At 44.7% G+C, this 13,911-nt stretch overlaps 1 protein-coding gene across 1 annotated transcript in view; it reads right to left on the minus strand.

The window, feature by feature from the left end:
• Window positions 1–750: 750 nt before the first annotated feature.
• The window catches only part of LOC147326830 (neuronal acetylcholine receptor subunit alpha-7-like), a 60,212-nt gene continuing 47,051 nt past the window's right edge, over window positions 751–13,911 (minus strand). Inside the window, exon 10 of the mRNA XM_086302186.1 lies at window positions 751–4,577. Coding sequence (XP_086158312.1) covers window positions 3,993–4,577 — 585 coding nt within the window. The 3' untranslated portion in view covers window positions 751–3,992. The remainder of the gene's footprint in view (window positions 4,578–13,911) is intronic.

Here is a 13,911-nt window from a genome sequence, read left to right on the forward strand (position 1 = left end):
CTCTATCGCCCCCTGGTGTCTGGCTGCAGTATAGGTCATAAACCCCGCCCCCTACATGTTAGCGGATGGGGCTGGGGTCAGACAAAAAAGTAATAATTCTCCTCAGATAAATTTTTTCCAAAGATTCTTTCTTTTGTTTTCAATAGTTCTCATCACGCTGATTTATGTCCAATGAGTCCTCTCTCATAAGTCTGATTCTACTTCCTACCGCGGTGATGTTAAATTGGGGTGGAACGTCATCATAACAGCTTTGACTTGCAGCTGCAGTCACGGAGAAACTTGCGTATCTCTGTTCGGCAATAGCAGATAGAGCGTAGGCTCTGAGAGGAGGGCCAGCGTTTACGCTACGAAAACACCACCGAGTGTTTTAACCTGACAGCCTGAGGTGTTCTTCAGTAAACTGGACTACCCGAGGCTGTTGGGGAAACTCATTTTGTAAAGTTTGTTTAGCTTCTTTTCTACAGTCACTGGGACCGACCTGCTGGAGCCTCTGCTGGACGTTAGAGGAACTGCAGTTTTTTGTCAGTTCCTGCATGTTTTCCCTGAAGCGCTGACGTTTGGATCCGCTCAGAGTTCTAAAATCCCGCACAGGCTTCTTTCTGTATGAGGCCTTTTTCCAAACAGCTGTTTGTTGCTTGAAGAAAACATTTTCTTACTTACTAAATATTTTGCAGAAAGATCTAAACGTGAACACACCTTTTTTTAAAGAATGTGGTGAAAGAAGCATGCAGTGCTTTTTCTTTGGAGGAAACTGGCGCTTTATTGTTGTGGGTATACACACATCATGTGTTTTACATTCTTTAAAATGCTGTGAGTTTAAATGGCTGCTACCTTGGTCAAGCCTCTCTTCTAAGAGAGACGTGATATTTAAAAATAAATAATGGGAAGCACAGTTTGAAAGGATCGCTTCTGGCTGCTATAAAAGGGAAGAACCTGGCAGCACGTATTCGCGGCGTTGTATACAAGGAGCATCATTTCTACATATTTTAAGCTTTTCTCACGTCTCTCTCTGGGACTGAGGAAGCAGAGATGGGGAGATGCAGAGTTCTTTCTGATACAAATGACTCACTGAAGGAATAAACTGTCCTTCGTACCAGCACTAAAATAAGTGACCTGGAAAGAATTGGAAAGGTTTGCAATTCATATATACTTACATGTTTGTTGTTGCATGCTGTTTTCCTTCCTGAAACTTAGTGGAAACGATGATGCGTTCAAGGACACTGTCCATTTAATGCCTCTGTGTATATCTATGATGGCACAAAAGACCTCACAAAAACTGCAGACGAACATCGTGTTTGGAGTAAAGACGAACAGGCAGACGCAGTAAAACAATGGTGTCCACTGCTGTACAGAAACGTTATCGCTGTAGGATCATTTTAATGCTTAATGGACTGAAAGAGCACAGATGATACAAGCACAACAGACTGCACATCTCACAGCATCCACCAGGTCACTGGTCAACCATCCAGGGTTGGTTTGTGTTTAATGTTGCGGGGGGGGGGGATAGCTCAGTAGGTAGAGTGGTGGCCCCATGATGGGAAGGTCGGGGTTTGACTCCACTGAACGGCTAACCTGAGGTACCCCTGAGCAAAGTACTGTCCCCACACACTGCCCTCCGGGCGCTGCATTGGTGGCTGCCCACTGCTTCACTGGGTGAACGGGTTAAATGCAGAGGAAGTAATTTCCCTACTGGGACTAACACATTATTATTACGTCCATCACACTCAGATAAAGAAATCTCTGAGACTTCATTGGACGTCTAACTCTGCACCTGGTGACCTGGTGGATGTTGACAGGTTAAACTATGTTTGTGAGAAAGTATTTTCCACATTATTTTGCATATTTGTCATACTTACATGTTTCCAATCAACAAACTATTTTTAATATTGAACGAAGATAAACCAAGAGAAGAGTTATCAAACCCACCTGCCCTGTGTGCGAAAGTAACTGCCCCCTAAATCTGATAACTGGCTGTTCAACCCTCGGCAGCAAGTCCTGCAGTCTCATGTTTGTGATCCATTCAGGGAGTCTTTCACATCACTGTGGAGGAATTTTGTCTTCTTTTCAGGATTATTTGAATTCAGACACACTGGAGGTTTTCCAGCATGAACGCCTGCTGAAGGTCACGCGGACGCACCTCAGTCTGACTGAAGTCCAGACTTTGACTCGGATGCTCTTGGAGTAATTTTGGAAGGTCGGTCACTCCTGGCTCGGCTCAGCCCTGTTCCAGGTTTTCTCCATGTGTGGATAACGGCTCTCACTGTGGTTCACTGAACTTCTTTGTAAGTGATTTCTGACTCAGTGTGGCAGTGAAACTCAGCTTTACAGAAATGTGGTTAATCACAGTTACTTCATGATGTATTAGGACAGTTACTTTTTCCACACAGGGAAGGTAGGTTGGGATAACTTTTTTTAAATAAAGTTATCATAAAACAAAGTTGTTTGCTTCAAAGCACAGGCTGCTTGAAACCAAATCAGGAACATCTTTTCAAAAAGTCTTAATTCAGTTCTTCAATCGGGATCCTCAGTTGGTTTCTGTTTCAGTTTGGAGCAAAAGAGACGTCCAAATTTGTGAGTGTGGTTGATTACCGTAATTGTCGGGCTATAAGCCGCTACTTTTTGCACCAGCTTTGAACCCTGCGGCTTTTAGTCAGGTGCAGCTTTTCTATGGATTGTCCATGATTTTTGTCATATCGTAAGACGATTTTTGTTTGTTCCGCTGTTGTACGGCACTACGTTGCCTGGCGGAAGGGCATGTGATCAGACACACAGTATCGGGGTTCAAGAGTGGTATGTTGGTCACGTGTCCATCCGCCAGGCAACATAGTGCCGTACGAAGTAGCGCGAAAAACAAACTTCAAAGTAGCGCTATGCGTTCAGCGGGAGGCGTGGATGATGAATAAACTTGTGAAAAGCAAGTTGTGCTCAACTCCACCGGTGGATTCTGACAGCGTGGAAAAGTGAAAACATCCACGATCACCAACGGATTTCGAAGGGCTGGACTGCTGCATGATGGAGAGGAGGACACCGCCACGGCCCTTCTGAGGGTGTTCGACTCTGACACTGACAACGAGGATTTGTTTGGTTTTGAAAGTGACAACGAAGGAGAGAAGCGGAGAGTGGATGACGAAGCCACCCTGAGCCTGTTCGTGTCCGACACTGGAGAAGAGGACTTTGGTGGTTTTAGAGCGCAGGAAGAAGAGAAAGATGGTGAATGACTGACTTTTCTTCTTGTTAAAGCCGTGTCGCTGAACCTGAGCCTAAAAGGTAGTCCGAATCTATTTTTCTGGTGTGCTGTAGGTTACTGTTATGTACTACATTTGTTACTCATTTATGAAGCACAGTACATGTTTCCTACTTGTAATTACCGCTACTTGTACATATACCAAAAAAGTTGTGCAAATATGTACCCGTAACTTGTTTTGCAAAGTATTAATAAAAGGGGTGTGTCTCCAAACAGCCATCTCTTTCCTGACAATTCCCTTTGTGCATATTCTCTTACATATGATGAGTCAACATTGAAACACCTGCGGCTTTTAGTCAGGTGCGGCTAATGTATGTACAAAACAGGATTTTCCCCTGATTTTAGCTTGTGCGGCTAATATTCAGGTGCGCTCTGTAGTCCGGGAAATACGGTATTTTTCAACAGTTTCTTTAAACCTGGATTTTCTGCTTCTCCAGCGCTGGGAGAACCGCCATCACGAACTAAACTGAAGAGTCTGAAACAACAATGAGGTCTGGAGCGGCTGAACACGTGTTTGATATAAGTGAGTAAATGTCCAAAGGTCACAGTGGGAATCCACAGAGGTTCAGTTCTGAAAAAAGAAAAGTACAGCAATGACATATCTCTTATTTGAAGGATAATTGTTTCTACGAGGACACGATGAGGGTGAAGTCAAAGCGCTGGGACCAAGACATTGGTTTTCGGTTTGTACGTGAGATTTCTCCATAAATATAAAAATAGAGACACTCGTTCGTCCTGTCTTCCCTCCTTAGCTGAAGAAGTCTTTGGAAATGGCTTCCACAAAGTTGGGGGCGGACATGAGGATCCCGATGGTGCAGAGGATGGTGAAGAGCGAGAACGCCACCAGGCAGAGCCGGTCAATCACCGCCGCGGCGAACTTCCACTCGCTGCAGACCGTCTCCTCCTCGTCTTGGCCGCGGAAACGCCCAGCGATGTATCTCACCTCCTCCAGGATCTGGTTCAGCTCCGTCTCCAAGGCTGAACCCCCAGCTGCTCCCCCTGCTCTTCCTCCAGCTCCAACCCCTCCTCCTGCTCTCAGCACGTCTTCCTCAGCACCGACGGCGCCTCCAATGAGCCGTGAGCACAGGAGCTCAGGGTCAGCGGGGGATCCGTAGTGGAGTCCTTCCACACCCCTGAAGCCGACGTAGAGGAGGTTGCTGTTATTTACCTGTGGGTTGTGCCGCAGCGAGCCCTGGCTGACGCTGAGCTCCAGGCTGGACAGGCTGCCGCGCCGACGCTTGGCGGCGTTGTGACACGCTGGACGGACCTTTGCTTCGCCGGGGCGCCGCATCCTCAGGAACCAGGCACACCAGTTCAACAAAATCACACGAGTCTAAAGAAGAAAGAGAAGAAAGTAAATTTGATTTATTTTTCTGTTATCAGAGTTCCAGTTTTGCGATTCTGTGTTTTGGTTCCTTGGAACTTACGATTAAGATGTCGCTTTGTGCGTTTGGCTTCTCATTCTCGTCTCCATGTTTAGTACGAATCCTTCAAGTTGTTTCCTGTTTTATCATTATTATATATTTCTTATATATTTTATCTGGCTTCTTGATTAGGGCTTCCTTCCCCTGTGCGTTCGTCCCCTACAGCTTCAAACCCGTTTGGATAATATTTGGACTTTTTGTTCACCTTTTGGATGTCATGACTTTAAACTTATAAATAACCTCATTATTGGAAACTCCTTTTCTGTTTGCGTTCTCTCTGAGCCTGCTATCTGTTCCCACCTTAAAGATTAAGGGTCATCATAACAAGTGCCTGAGGAAGTTTGTGTTACTTGGTCTGTATCATTTAAATGTTAGCTTAAAAGTGCTTGTATGAAACATGTATGAATGGGTGAATGAGGCTTGTGGTACGAAAGTGGTTCGAGTGCACAGACAGAGTTGAAAAGCACCATTTAGGTGCGAGTCCATTTACCAAGTAGGTGAAAAACATTTTCTTAGGATTTTCTGCAGCCCCGTAAAGAATGCATCCTACAATTCAGTAGCTTGTAGAACTTCCTTCAGCCAGTCAGCGGTCGGAAGGAGCTCAAATCATCATCCCTCCACCACGCTGACAGTTGCCAGGAGGTGTTTGGTTTCCTCCAAACGTGCTGCTGTGCACTGTGCTTTGTTCAGATGCAGCTTTGCAAACCTCAGCTGTTCTTTCTGTGTCTCAGGTTTCGTTTTTTAATTGAACCGTTCACAGTATTTTATTGTTCTCTGATCACAGGCATGAGGATGCTCACTAAGAGCACAACCCTGCATGCCCAGTGCGTCAGTCTGTCATTACACCGCCATGAGACTGTGATGGTGAAACAGAGCAGGGCGATATGGCCAAAAATATATATCACGATATATATTTGAAAATTTGCGATAACGATATAACTGACGATATAATTTCTGCGAGACAAAATACAACTGCACAACTTTACTAGCGCAAAAAACCCCCCATCCATTTAACAGTGCAAATGCAAATTCCTTGCTGAAAGTTTAACCAAAAGGCATTTCCAGTAGAAATGGGCTGACATATCCTGAGCATAACCATGTATAATATCCACTGAAGTTAAAAAGAGGTGCTTCAGTGCAGTTTCATGTCGTCATTAAGACGATCAGCATTTAAACCAGGAGGCGACTGCTGTTCATCGCTGGATCGTTGTCTACCACGCGTTAGTGAAGTCAAGCTACAGAAAGTCTAATTAAGAGTGTTTTCCTTTGTGCGTTAGGGCTGCTCGATTATGGCAAAAATGATAATCACGATTATTTTCACTGAAATTGAGATCATGATTATTTGACGATATTTATTTAACCCTTTATAACCTACTATAGAACCAAGTCCACCAGAGCTTATATTATTTTTTTACATGCTGTAGTGCCATTTTGGGAGCATTTCAAGTTACTATACATCAATACAACTGTTATAGCCCATATTTTAATAATATGTATGCATTAAGTGCATAGTAATTACATAAATTGCAAAAAAGTGCAATAAACTACAAAAAAAATTGAAAATCGCTTTTGTTTTGTTTACATATATTTCTACTTGGAGAAATTTAAGAGGTTTATCCCTCAAAACTTTAAATACAATAAAGTTGCAAAAAATAGTTTACAACAACAGGAAATTTATTTTGAGTGTCTTCATAGTTTTATTTTGGAGATACAGCAATTTTTATATACTGCAGGAAAAACAAAAAACAATCCTATGATGCAAATTTGCAAAGAAAACAGCAGGTGCATCATTTCACTGTGGGAAGTGTTACGAACAGCTGATAGGAACGGCAAAGCGTGTTTCTGGAATATTATGTTTTTGTTCCTGCAAGTGCTTTTTATGCAATTTTTGCAAAGCTATATGTGGAAGGAAACCGTGACCGAGGACAAGCTGATGGCATCAGATGTAAGTACAACTCCTCCGGTTTCATATGCAAAACAAATTATTGCGCTAGCTTACACGGTTCAGGTTCTACAGGGATTTAAAAATAGTTACGCAAAACGGAGCGTGCAGCTCTGACCGGCTTTAAAGGGTTAACAATGACTTTAAAAAAATAATATAAAATAGTGTGCAACACCACTGAAGTTTTTTTTTTAAACTCTTTTCAACCAAATCAAATCAAATCAAATCAAATCACTTTTTATTGTCACATCACATGTGCAGGCACACTGGCACAGCACATGTGAGTGAAATTCTTGTGTGCGAGCCCCACAAGCAACAGAGATGTGCAAACACAACAACACAAACGAGCAAAATACAAGAATGGCCAACCTGAAACTAATAAATATATGTACAATATATAATAGTATATGCATTTCTGGATGTGTATACTAAATATTTTCCTACGTGTGTGTGTGTGTGTGTGTGTGTGTGTGTGTATACACATTTTTACAAATTAAATAGTAAAAAAATAAAATAAAATAATAATAATAATAATAATAATAATAATAAAATATATAAAATATACAGAGTTGAATATGTGCAAAACAGTGGCATCACTGTACAGTATGGAGTGCATAATGTTAAAGTTCCAGTAGTGAAGCTGAGGTGTCTATGACGTGTTCAGCAGTCTGATGGCCTGATGGAAGAAGCTGTCTCTCAGTCTGCTGGTACGGGACCGGATGCTGCAGAACCTCCTTCCTGATGGAAGCAGTCTGAACAGTTTATGGCTGGGGTGACTGGAGTCCTTGATGATCCTCCCCGCTTTCCTCAGGCACCGCTTCCTGTAGATGTCTTGGAGGGAGGGAAGCTCACCTCCAATTATCCGTTCAGAGCACCGCACTACTCTCTGGAGAGCTTTACAGTTGTAGGCGGTGCTGTTGCCATACCAGGAGGTGATGCATCCAGTGAGGATGCTCTCAATGGCACAGTGATAGAAGGTCCTGAGGATGCGGGGGCTCATGCCGAATCTTTTCAGTCTCCTGAGAAAGAAGAGGTGCTGCTGCGCCTTCTTCACTGTTTTGTTTGTGTGTACTGACCACGTAAGATCCTCAGCCAGGTGTACTCCAAGGAACCGGAAGCTGCTCACTCTCTCCACAGCAGCGCCGTTGATGGTGATGGGGGTGTGTACTTCTCTGCACCTCCGGAAGTCCACTATCAACTCCTTTGTCTTTGCGACGTTGAGGGTGAGATGGTTGTCTTGACACCAGTGGGTCAGGGCGCTGACCTCCTCCCTGTAAGCTGTCTCATCACCGTTGGTGATAAGACCCACCACTGTAGTGTCGTCCGCAAACTTCACAATGATGTTGGAGCTGTTAGTGGCTGTGCAGTCGTAGGTGTAGAGTGAGTACAGGAGAGGGCTCAGTACACACCCCTGTGGAGCACCAGTGTTCAGTGTGATGGGGGATGAGGTGATGCTGCCCAGTCTGACCACCTGGCGTCTGTCAGACAGGAAACTAAGGATCCAGCTGCAGAGGGAGCTGCTCAGTCCTAGATCCTGCAGTTTCCTGTCCAGCTTCGAGGGAACGATGGTATTGAATGCTGAGCTGTAATCTACAAACAGCATCCTCACATACGTGTCTCTCTTCTCCAGGTGTGACAGGGCAGTGTGTAGTGTCAGGGCTATGGCATCATCAGTGGACCTGTTGTGGCGGTATGCAAACTGTAGAGGGTCCAGTGAGTCGGGTAGTGCAGAGCAGATGAAGTCCCTGACCAGCTTCTCGAAGCATTTGCTTACGATGGGGGTCAGGGCTACAGGTCGCCAGTCGTTCAATGAGGAGATGGTGGAGGATTTGGGTACAGGGACGATGGTGGCCATTTTGAAGCAGGCTGGGACTACAGACAGAGAGAGGGAAAGGTTGAAGATGTGCGTGAACACTCCAGCCAGCTGAGCCGCGCATGACCTGAGGACGCGGCCGGGAATCCCGTCCGGACCAGTAGCTTTGCGTGCGTTCACCTTCCTGAAGCACTTCCGCACATCCTCCTCAGACACAGTGTGCGCACTGACGTCATCCGCGGTGCGCACACTGTCCGGTCTCATGGTGTTCGCTGTGTCGAATCTAGCGTAGAATACGTTTAGATCCTCACACAGAGAGGCCGTGGTCTGCGGTGTGCTGGTTTTCCCTCTAAAGTCTGTGATCGTGTTTAGTCCCTGCCACATACTCCGCGGGTTGTCAAACTGTTGCTCCACCCTGTCCCTGTACTCACGTTTGGCTGCTTTGATCGTCTTCCGGAGTTGGTAATGTGCGTGTTTGTAGTCCGATGTGTTCGCGGAGGCAAAGGCGGTGTTCCGTGCCGCGCGAACATCTCCGTTAATCCAGGGTTTTTGATTTGGGAAGGATTTAACTGTTCTGGATGGGACGACATCTTCCACGCATTTCCTGATGAATCCGCAGACTGAGTCTGTGTATTCATCAATGTCTCTGGCGGCCACGTGAAACATTTCCCAGTCCGCAGTCACTCTCCAAATAACTTCTGCTTAGCTTTCCGAGCTTCCCTCGGGTCCTCTTAATCAGCGGTCTCCAACCTTTTTTGCGCCACGGACGGTTTATGCCCGACAATATTTTCACGGACCGGCCTTTAAGGTGTCGCGGATAAATGAGGGAGGGGCTAATAATCGGCTCAGTCATTTTTAATGATCGTTGAAAGCCCAGATCGTAATCGTGATTAAAATTCGATTAATTGAGCAGCCCTATTGTGCGTCGTACTTAACCCTGTCTCCCTGTCTACAGAGCTTCCTGGATTTTCCCCCGTGTGATTCCCGTGTGGCAGTGTCAGAGTGTGAGCCTGTGATCGTGTGTGTGGATGATCTGAAGAACGCGTGCTTTCCCCCTGGACTTCCCTGGAGACCCCTTCTTCCCTCACTCAGCTGTATATAGCACCCCCCGCACCTTCTTGTATATACACCTGGTGAATTGTAAATAAATCCTTCTTGTGAGCATCAGAACCGGAGTCCTGCGCTTGAGTCCTCCTCCAAACCGTAACATAAGTGAAACAAAGCAGTCAGATAAATCAAACATTATTCATTCTTCTTGCTTCCTCCACTTCTGTACCATTGATTCATTAATGCTGTATTCTATCACAGCTGCTCTGTTCCCATGTTGTTGCAGTATATGAATGACTAACCTCGTATTGTGGATGGATTATCTCAGTTGTTCTCCTGACTGAAGTTTGGTCCGTTTACAGCATCCTGCCATGCGATTGCATTTGTCCCTAACCATCAGGAACCTTCACGTTAACTTTTATAAGTGGAAAAGTGTTAGTGTTCGTCCTCCAGCTTCACTGTTTATGTTATGCTAACATAGCTGTGTCGCTAGCGATCACATAGCACAGTGGTTCACAAACTTTTTTTGCTGGGCCCCCCTTTGTTTTAAAAATGTAGCCCCGCGCACGCACACTTCCTCCAACCACACACGCCCATATTTTGCTCCATTGCGGTTTATTTCACACCTCAAACATTTAGTAAACAATCAAGCAAATACAAGTAATCTGCAATAAATTACAGGTAGCAAGGAAATAAACCACTAACTCTTTTACGCTGCGTCCGCACCTACACGGGTATGTTTGAACACGCAGCTGTTTCGTCCACGTAGATGGCGTTTTGAATCACTGAAAACGGAGATTTTTTTTTAAACTCCTTTTTTGCGTTTACACGTGGACGAGGAATACAGAGTTCATCACGCAACGTCAAAGGTATGTGCCTTTATTCACATCACGCTGTGGCCACGTTATTGTTTACATGAGATGAATTGCAGAATGGCAGATAAACAGTATTTTGTCTCTATCGGCAGGTTTTACACGCTTACATACACAGACAGCTACTGTCCCTCCATTTACAAAGGCAGTGATTATTTTACGTGTAGTTGTTTTTTCCTGTGTAATAATATTCAACATTGCGTCAATACATTTTTCAAAAAATGCCTGTCTGTGCAAAATAGGTTCAAAAACATAAACAGCTGTGGGATCCTGTTTGTCTGGTATTTGAACTGGGGGATAATTGTGGCAGGATCAGCCTGATGTTATTTGTATCCCGCTGTAACTTTACTGTATAAAGAGCTAACATCTCCAAAATGTCAGGAGTAGTTAGTCATTACAAGAAGTGTTTGTGAACTAAAAATCAAGAATGTGGGATCCTGTTTGTCTGTGATTTGAACAGCCCAGCGCTGCTCCCGATGCAGGGAAAACCAATCCTGCAGGGAGACCTACCTCGGCACTTGTGCAGGTGAAACCAAAGGGAATGCTTCATCTCCTGCTTTGCGTTTGTGTGGGAGCCCCGACAAAAACCTGTCCATTATGCTAGCAGTGTCCAAGCGTTGTTTTTTTCCCCCCTTTTCATACCGCGCCCCCCCCCCCTCCCCCTCCCCCACTTTGGGAAGGTCTGACGTAGCACATCATTATATACCACCTAGTCCAACTCCAGTAACCCCACAAACGTCACTGCTGTTTAGTTTTCTGTCTTCATTCATGCTGGAAGTGATAGCAGAGCTGTACGTTTGAATGTTTTCAGAACTCTCTCAGTCAGAACATGCTACATCATGCTTAGCTAACTAGCAAAACTAGCGAGCTAACTTCCGCTAACTTCTAACTCCGTTAAGTGTAATAAATTCTGTTTTCATGGATGCCTGGATGTTAAACTTCATAGTTACACCTGGTAAAGCAGCAACGCTGATCGTTTTATTACAGATGAAAGAATTTAGACAGTTTTTAACTCTGTGATGTTCGTTTGACTTCGGGACCTAAAAGGACGGAGTTTAGGACCCAGATTACTCCCAGATTTACGAGCACCTTAGTCCAACAAATACGGCAATAACGACGGCCGCTTGCATGTTCTACAAAAAAAATGTGCTTTGTTGTGTATCTGACGGACAAACACCAAACCAGTTCAGTTGCACCATTTTTCCAAACCAATTCTGGTTCATCCGCTTCACTCAACTCTGCTTTCCCCATTCTCATTCTCGGTTACCGCTGCGCATGCGCGTTTTATCCATATTCTATCCCGATGTTTCATTTTCTTATCGTTGCCTAGCATTGTACCGGTATAATATGGCCCAGCCCTATGGTGAAACAAGGAAATTTCTTCTTCAGAAGAAAAATGAACTCATTAACAAACAGATCCTTTATACCAAAATGTTTTTCCTCATTTGTTAATTACTGATCGGTAGTTTGGATTTATTTGCTTACAGTGTAGAAGAGTTGCATAAATATCTGGGAAATCAGAAGCTCGTTAATATACAAATGCAAGCAGAGAGAAGCTCTGAAGTCTAATCAGATCACCTCCTCCATATGCATGTGAAGCGTCACATGTTCACACGTTCAGGAGAAGTCAGAGAGTAAAAGAGTCACGGAGAGGCAGAGTAATTACAGCGTGCTTATCTGAAAGTTGACTTTACAGGGTGCGTAAGTAAGGAAATATTTACGTGATTAAAATTCATTTATGCACAAACATGTTTATGCGGAACAAATGTGCACGAGTGAGAGAGATACGAGCTCCGTGTGCGACGCAGGAGGAGTGGGCAGATAAAAATAGAGCATGAATAAAGTGGGAGGGGGGCTGCTCGCCTCTCCGAGGAAATCTTCTCCAGCAGTCCAATATCTCACTGCACACACACACACTCATTAAATATTTAGCTGTCAAACGCAGTGTTGATGGACGGAGTCTGAACATCAGTCGGTCCTCAAACTGCTCAGTCTGAGTCATCCCGAGGAGCACGGACAGCACCTTAAATTACAGCCATTTCATTTCTTTCCTCTCCGCGTCCGTCACAGTCTGCCTGGATTTCCTTTCCTTTCACGTTCTTTAAACTTCTCTTCACTTCCCACAAAAGCACCGAAACCCTCCAGACTCAAACTTCTGCTCTGAAGCCGTTTCCTTCTCCCTGAGAGTGATGGTCACACAAACCTCCACAGCAGCCGCTCACATGGTTTGAATGTCAAACTTTCTGCAGGTTTAAAGAATAATGCAACATCTCGAACACCTCTTCTCGAAATCTGCATTCGTAGTTCTGCAAAAGCTGTATGAAATATTTTATTTCTAAATATCAAATCTGACGGTGCGTAAATATTTGTTTCTTCCTGATTTCTTATTTTTGTATTTGTCACATTTTCATAAACAAACTTTACGTTTTAGACAAAGATGATCAGAGTCATCATGTTTTCACACTATTAAAAAACGAATATGAATTTTTTTCCCTCATGACTCCATAACTACAGGCAGGAATATATTTAAACCAATTTTACTTCGACTCCTATCATACTGCTGACTGACAGCTGTGTTTGGATTTTAAATTCCTTCAACAGCGTTGGAATTGACCCTCCGGACCCCAGGAAGTGTCCCGGCGATCCCGAGAGGCAGACCGCCACTGCAGCCGTGTATATATGAACCATTTCTGTCCTGACGCCAGCCCTGTGCAACGACACCAGAGCAAAATGTTAACAAGTCTTAACCCTCAAACGAGTCTTTGAAGAGACAAGTTTTATAAAATGTCATCACTCTGACGGTCTTGCGTTCAGAGACATGATTCCTGTAGAGACCTGTACCCTCCTGTGCATATGGGGTCATGCACAAGTTATGTGACCTGTGCTTTGCTCCCATCTGCTCAGTCCTCGGACCAGTTACAGAACAAGACAAACCAATAACGTCGGGTTGGGCTCGGCCTCAGTCCGTATCATAGGTCTGACTGTTACTGATGAGAACCTGAAACCTGTCAAGGATTTGACTTAACCTGGCAGTCCAGTCAGGACAGAGCCCAGCAGGACTACATGCTCAGGCTGAACGAGGCACAGGCTGTTTCTAGAAGGCTCTACTCCACCTGGAAACCAAGCAGGAGACCAAGACAACAGCAGCGCTGCATCCTCCTCTGTGGTTGAGTGTTGACCCATCACCAAGAAGGGCTTCACTGAATATGCGACATCTTCCATTCAGACCAGCGTTCAAAGACTGAGCTGCACAGAAGAACCGTTTGCAGAAACATCTCAGCACTTCAGATTGTTCCAGAAGAACATTTGTGAGAACACACGCTGATGTTGGACAAGAACACCTCAGTCTCCACTCTGATTTTATCTAAATGTGTTCTGTCGGGTTGGGGCCAGGACTCTTCTGCACCAAACTGACTCATGGACCTGGACCTTGCTTTGTGCTCTGGTGTGCAGTCATGTTGGAACAGGAAGGCAGCATCCCCAAACCGTTTCTACTTTCCACTGACTCTGCAGGAAGTTGGCGACCTCTGCGCCTCAGCATCTCCTCTGCGATTTACGTGGCCTACAGC

Source organism: Aulonocara sp. 'chitande type north' Nkhata Bay, linkage group LG7 (genome assembly GCF_057382095.1).
Source record: "Aulonocara sp. 'chitande type north' Nkhata Bay isolate Kocher_YH1m ecotype deep benthic linkage group LG7, A_spYH_male_GT1.1, whole genome shotgun sequence".
Taxonomy (NCBI): Eukaryota; Metazoa; Chordata; class Actinopteri; order Cichliformes; family Cichlidae; genus Aulonocara; species Aulonocara sp. 'chitande type north' Nkhata Bay.